Genomic DNA, 6,746 nt, shown 5'->3' with positions numbered 1-6,746 from the left:
AATCGGGAATATCTGGGGACTTCTCGACTTCCCTCACAAAACACTACGAGCACTTCTTGTGCTATCGACTCAACACCACCGGACGACGGACAGAGTCGCGTCCCTCGATCGCACTGCCTCAACGACCTGGCTGCGATCTTGCGTACCTTCGCACAACAGGCTTCAATTGCCTAGTCCTGTGGTCAGCCTATTGTGCAGGAGATCAATAAGCCTCGTGCAACAGGGCAATCTCATATATTGTTCTTGGCCGCCAATCCGACCACCAATTGGTAGCCCCTTTTGAACTCGACGTTCCGGCCAACGCCAAAGACATTCAAGACGATCATTTCTTGCCATCTTTCGCCGATTTCGAGAGCACAACCTCGGTATTTGTCCTCTGTAGAGTGAATGCTCCACACTTCCGTCCCGTCTGAAGTCGAGACGTGCTTGATCGCCGTTTTCCGTCCGCTACCCAACTTAATCTCGTTCTTTTCGACAGACCGGGTTATCTCAACCTTTGAAACGCTTTCGACACCGGCAACATTAACGATAACAGGTGAGTTTATTGCCTGTTTAAGTCTATCACTTCATGCTTTCTCATTAGCCCCCGCGTCTGTTTATCTTTCCAACCTCTATATTGTAGCATTATTGGCATCGCACTTAGCCAATGCGGATCCCCCCACGCATACCTGGTTGTGCGGAGAGCTCTTGATGCCCCCCCACTCATTACTCGATGTACAGAAATGAATGAAAGCCATAGGTTGCTGACCCTTCGAGTTCTTCTGTAGTGCGACTTGACGAAGGAGATTGTCGGGTAGCCTCCTTGAATCCTGGTGCTTCCACTCCGAAGTCACACCGTCTTGTCCTCTTGCAATAAAGCCCCAACATCGACCGCTTTCATGGGAACTAGCAGTATAATCGCAACTTGACAACATATCTCGTGGTCTTTGGACCCAAAGCGGCATCATTTGTAATTCCGCGGATTTTCCTCTGTTACAATAACTTGCGTACAACAGTCACGATGAACCGTTTTAGGACCAAGAAGAAGGCCAAGGATGACTCCATCCCCTCCCGACCTTCTCTCGAGTCGGAGCAGTCGTCCTTGTCCTTCTTTCGGAGAGGCAAGAAATCGCAAGAAGAAGAGCAAAAGAAGGAGATCGATCTCACATCAGCACTTCCATCTAGTGATGATTTCCGCACAAGTCTACTGATGACCGGCCTTTCGGCTAGATTTTCTATGCTTCGAGAGCAAGATGATCCAAACACAAAGATTGGCAAGGCAAGCGATGATAGCGTCTTGTTTCCTAAGCGCCAATCTCGGTTGATGGATTTCGGCTATGGTGGTGGGCTCGCCGACATTGCGGAGGTGGAGTCGATCAGAGGCGCTCCTTTTGCGCGAGTGGACTCATTTGCATCTGATGATATCGCCCAAGGCAGCGTGATGAATCGCTCAAAGCCTATAGAAGGCAACAACTTGTTTGGTGGAAGGCAAAAAATCTACAAAATTCCCGTAGGAGGCTCAACCGGAAGAGGGGTCGCTGGTATGGGCGGCCGAGCACTCTATGAGGATGACGTTGCTCTTTCTGCTTTCCAAAAATGGCGTCAAGCTGAAAAAGAAAGGAGTTCCTTCGACGAAGACGACAGGTACGCTAACGACACGCAAACCTACGAGAGTCTACCGACAACACGATCCGAGTCTCCACTACCGCTTGGCTATAATCGGAAGCGGGAAACCTCCTCTACGACCTCATCAACCCCATCTCTAGCACGAAACTCCACTGCAGCAACTTCGGTGACATCGCAACCCACAGCTCCTACGAAAGATTGGCAGTTTCAGTCATCAGCAACCGCATCGAGTACTTCGACTCCTCTGCCGGAGCGTAGTGTAACCCGTACACGTCGGCTCTATGAACAAGGCCTAACACAGGACCTCCACGATCAGCAATCTTCCGCTTTGTCACGTATCGACACGCTTTCCCGCCAAAGAACCCTGGGCACAAGAACACCTGATCTTACCCAAAACTCGCCTTCTCCTACAACGTTGGGATTCGGTGAACGGTTCGGAGGCGAGCGAAGGCCGATCTTGACAAAGGGAAGTGCCCCTAATTTGCGATCGATGAGTCCACCTACGACAGGTTCATCCATGGGGACCATAGATCTAGGTATCAAAGTGCCTGCCAGTGAGACGAAGAATAGCTTTGGCGGATCACCTCCTTTGAGCCCACCGATAAGCGAGACCGGTGAGCACCCGCTCCTGCCAATCCAACCGAACGATCGTGGCAAGGCCACAGCTATGGGAGTGTTTCAAAAACCTCTGCATTCTTATGATGAATCCAAGTATGCTCAGAGGCAACTGCAACTACAACAAGGCCGGGAAACGCCCACACAGAGATTCCGTGCAGAATCTAATGCTTCATTTGCAACCGACCGCTCACGGTCTTCCTCCTCCGTTCAGCGTCGGCACATCGATGGAAAGGCGGCTGACTTGACTATCAAGACTGGTGCTCCAGCACAGGATGATTCACATGGCATGTCTTTTCTAGACGATTCAGAGGACTCACCGACCCTCAAGGAACACCCCAAGCCACCTGTCCCGCCGCAGATGGCTATTCAGCGGCCATCAGACCGTGACCATCCCGCATTTCGACAAGCTGCTATGCCTACCCCATTGTCTATGAATTCTCAACCAAGTGAAGAGCCATCACCCATTTTGGAACATCCCGAGGCAACCATGCGTCCGCCTCGTCAAGAAATCCCGGGAGATTCGCCAACTTTGGGGCCAACGACCGGTGCAGGGCTCAGCGGCATGGTGCGACAACATCTCCGCTCAGAGAGCAACGCGTCATCCGTTTATGACCGACCACCTCAGACAGCCGGTGCGGACTCTAGTTTCCCCATTGACCCGCGGAATTCTAGTCTCATGAACGATCTGGGGGCGAGGTCGAATCCTTGGCAAGACAATGACTGGGACTTGCCAAACGAAAGTGAAGATAGAAAGCATCACATACTATCCTTGTTGCGCGAGGAGCCTCTGTCTGATCAAGATATGTCAGAGCAGAAAGTCGATGAACTAGATGGGGAACAGGAGGACGAATTTGCTAACCAGCTCGCGAACGCCCGCCGTCGTGTTAGAGAAAAGCTCACATCGTATGTCGAGTCTGACAGCAGCCGCTCTGGTTCGCCTGGTCTAACACCGGCACCTACATCGGACCTGCCACCTCCTCCATCGCGGTCTAATCCACTTGGAATACTTCGTGCAAAGTCTAGTCGAGGGTCATTGGTCGAGCGTACCCGCACCCGGGATGATTCTCAGGCGAAGGCAATGAAGATGCTTGGGATTGGCGCGTCGACCATGAGCACTTCTCCCAGCCCTAGCAAGCAGACATTTGACGAGAAGGAGATCATGCCACGCATGACGTCTAGGGAAGACGTAAAGGAGAAGGAGCTTGATACCGACGAGGACCACGATGCCGATGCGAGATCGACCAAATCCAAGGACGACGAGAATGTACATCCTGGTCTCCGTGCATTCCGGCAAGCGAGGCGTGAATTACAGAGACGAAAGGAGCTCGAAACGCTCGCTAAGCACCAAGTTCAGCCTGGGCAGAGTGTCGAGGATCCTACCTCTCAATCGCGAACTTCACCACCGCGTGCAACAGGCACGGGACGACAACGGACCCCTAGCAGGGAACGCAAACCCCCGCCAGTGTACTATCAGCAACGAGCCCCTAGTGAGGGATCTCAACATAGTGCAAGCTCACAGTCTCGATCTGAGTCGAGGACAGAACGCGATAGAAGTGGTTCCGATACCAGCTACGGTGAAAATCGTTCCCGCAGCCGGCCTCCAAGAATTGGAAACAACTCTGTCCCTTATGAGGATCAACTTGGTCAATCGAAGTTGAATCCACCCTCTCGACAACCTATGCTTAGATCACCGGGCCTTCCCGGCACTGACATCCGCCGTTCGCCCATCATGCCACCTCAGGGCCATGCGCTTAACGGCGCGCACTCTGGTGCACCTTCTCCTCAATATTTTGATCGATCCGTTTCAGCAGGGAACTTGAGTCTTCAGCCTACCCGTGCCGGATATGACTCCATATCCGCAGGTCAACCTTCGCCAATATCTCCCCTTGGGAGCTCAATAGGTCTCCCTCATTCCCCATACAGTGCCAATGGTTCAAGTGTAACCACCCCAACTGCCCCGGTCCCATCACCGAGACGCCCATCAGCACCATCCACGCCAGGGTTTAGTACGACAACTAGCACCCTGAATGAGTCGCTCAAGAAGGTTGTCAAGAAGAACGACATCTCAGAACCGACTTTCATCATGTCAACCAGTCGAGTGCCCACGGTCAGCCTCCCACAATCTAATTCTACTCCCGAAGTCAACGAAACACGCTCAAGAAGCGGATCACGGTCAAGAGCCGGAAGCAACGCCGCCCACACAGCTCCTCCCCTTCCCCCAATCAACCCCCGCCGAAGGGGCGAGGGATCTCGGACAAGAGGCGTCTTCGGAGGACTTGTCAACCGCAAGGGAGACGGATCAGATGAGCCCATGTCTAGCGTTAGCACACCGCACCTACCGCTAGGTAACACGTCGACCGACCATCATGCTGTTTTCCCAGCTAGTGATGATGAGGACGGCAGATTGGAGCGACGGAGACAATGGAAGGCAAAGCTCGAAGCCAACTCAGCACGAGCGAGCTTCGCTGTGCAGACAAACAATGGTCCCTATGTCGCCGCAGGACCGCCCGCAAGCCGGTCGGTTATCACCTCAAACATGAAAGGCCCAAGCCCATCAGGAATGGGCTTGCCCGGTGGCATGATCTGACACTGGCCTGTCGTGTCGTCATGTATCCTGCACAACACGATACCCTCCTTCATGGAACACATCTTACCAAATTTTTCTAATACCCAATTTACACGCACACCCACTGGGTTTGATCTATCCTTGCGACGAAGGTTTTTCTTTCCCTGAAGAAGGTGAATCGGAGTACGTTTGCTCCTTGGTACATGAGCCTACGAAATTGAGATACCTCCTTGTATATTACACTAGGTGTACATTTGGGCCTCTGGCTGTTTTTCTTGTCATTCTGCGCTTCGACACAATCAATGGCCTTTTTCTGTTTCTATTTATTCATTTAATTGCGGTTATCTGGGTTCGCATCCTAAATGGGGGGCTTACGGAATTGGACTGGCTTCTGATTCATGGAGGAGTTTATAAGGGGCAACTTGTCCAAGCAAAGAACGCGGATCATATCCTTAGATGCGATGATGGCCAGTATGACGAGCTTCCCGGGGAGGGAAGCCCCGTCAAAATCAGACGACAACTGCTGGCTTTGGAGAGAGGATGACATCCAGGCTATGTATGTATGCTGCAAGGCACAAATAATCAGAAGAATAGCTGTGAAATCGGAATATAAAGAACAAATTCCCAACCAATCGCCCCTGCAGCTGTGTCCGTATGGTACCAATGAAAGAATAAAGTGATCGTAAATGTCTTTCGAAGTATACGACGTAGGTTCAATAATAAGAGGGGTGGATCAAAATGATCCGAAGCTTACAAGCTCGACAGTCGTGATGCGGGAGGGCCGGCCCGCCAGCCAGGAGCCATTTTGCCGATGTTTTGCCAGTAAAAGCGGCATCATTGAGGGGTTCATACTCACAATGAATCTGTCAAGAGGTCTAATAGAAGTGAACTTCAACTATACCTTGGTGAATTGGACCGTGATATGAACGACACGGATTCATGAAACTCGTCCTGGTTTGCATGCACTGAGGTAGCCTTTAAATAGCGGGGAGCATCAGCCGGAGAATGGCTCACATCCGCCCCTTTAGGGTATCTGACACGGAGCAGATGGCACACATCGTGAGTGGCTTGCCCATACCTACTGTCGTGTACCTCAATGGTCGTGCAAAGAGGAGGATCATGGAATTGGAACAGCCCTGACTTCTGGTCGCAGTGCCGCTCTACCCTACCGCCGACTCTCGAAGCCTCGGAGCCGGCATGGCGGATAGCGCCGTACATCTGGACCCTGCAGTTCACCACGCTTTCTCCAGATAACTGCTTCGTCCTCGATGACGGTACGGGGACGGCCGTGGGGTGAGTTTGGGTCCAGCATGATTCCCCAAGGCTCATGTGTCCCCTTGCAAGGTGTGTCGCCGCTGACTGGCCGACCATCAAGGTACGTCATCGGCTGCCCGGACGTCTACGCCTTTGCAGAAGCCTACCCGCAGTACATCGAGACGGTCCTGAGCCGCGGAGCAGGCGAGAAGGATGTCCCCGTCCCCAAGCAGCTCACCACGCCGGAGCCGTGGTTCGTGCCGGGCTCGGAGGTAGCCGACCCGAAGCCCGGGCAGCCGCTCGGGGTGGTGAACGAGGCGGCGCTCGCGCAGCTCGCGTACAGCCCGCGCTGGCTGCTCCTCGAGGGCTCGGAGGGCCGGGCGGAGCTGGTGCGGCGGTACAGGGCGACGATGCACATTGACCTGCTGGCGCCGTTCCAGGGCCAGGGCTGGGGGCGGCGGCTGATTGAGGCGTTTGTGCAGAGCGTGAGGGAGGCGGTGGCGGCGGGGAAGGGGGATGCAGGCGAGGGGATCCAGATCGGTGTTGCGGGGGACAATGACAAGGTGGTGCCGTTCTATGAGAAGGTGGGATTCAAGATCTACGGGGGCCAGAAGGAGGGCAGTATCTGGATGGTCAAGGATCTGTGATAATAGATCTTGGAGTTGAGGAACACGGAGTCAACCGGTATTGGACCGCTTAGAGC

The 6,746-nt window shown here is 53.4% G+C and overlaps 2 protein-coding genes across 2 annotated transcripts; both read left to right on the top strand.

Annotated features, from left to right (window-relative positions):
- Nucleotides 1-1,000: 1,000 nt before the first annotated feature.
- Nucleotides 1,001-1,863, top strand: UCRPA7_5237 (hypothetical protein; the record flags this gene model as incomplete). The annotated part of the gene is made up of 2 exons (XM_007917784.1): nucleotides 1,001-1,520; nucleotides 1,706-1,863. The coding sequence occupies 2 exons, from the start codon at nucleotides 1,001-1,003 to the stop codon at nucleotides 1,861-1,863; spliced, it is 678 nt and encodes a 225-aa protein (XP_007915975.1).
- Nucleotides 1,864-5,794: 3,931 nt separating this feature from the next.
- UCRPA7_5236 (putative acyl- n-acyltransferase protein) lies at nucleotides 5,795-6,690 on the top strand (the record flags this gene model as incomplete). The annotated part of the gene is made up of 3 exons (XM_007917783.1): nucleotides 5,795-5,848; nucleotides 5,943-6,082; nucleotides 6,165-6,690. The coding sequence occupies 3 exons, from the start codon at nucleotides 5,795-5,797 to the stop codon at nucleotides 6,688-6,690; spliced, it is 720 nt and encodes a 239-aa protein (XP_007915974.1).
- Nucleotides 6,691-6,746: the final 56 nt, after the last annotated feature.

Source organism: Phaeoacremonium minimum (genome assembly GCF_000392275.1).
Source record: "Phaeoacremonium minimum UCRPA7 unplaced genomic scaffold PA7_03_scaffold_408, whole genome shotgun sequence".
Lineage (NCBI taxonomy): Eukaryota > Fungi > Ascomycota > Sordariomycetes > Togniniales > Togniniaceae > Phaeoacremonium > Phaeoacremonium minimum.
This window is presented reverse-complemented; position numbering and strand designations above follow the sequence as displayed.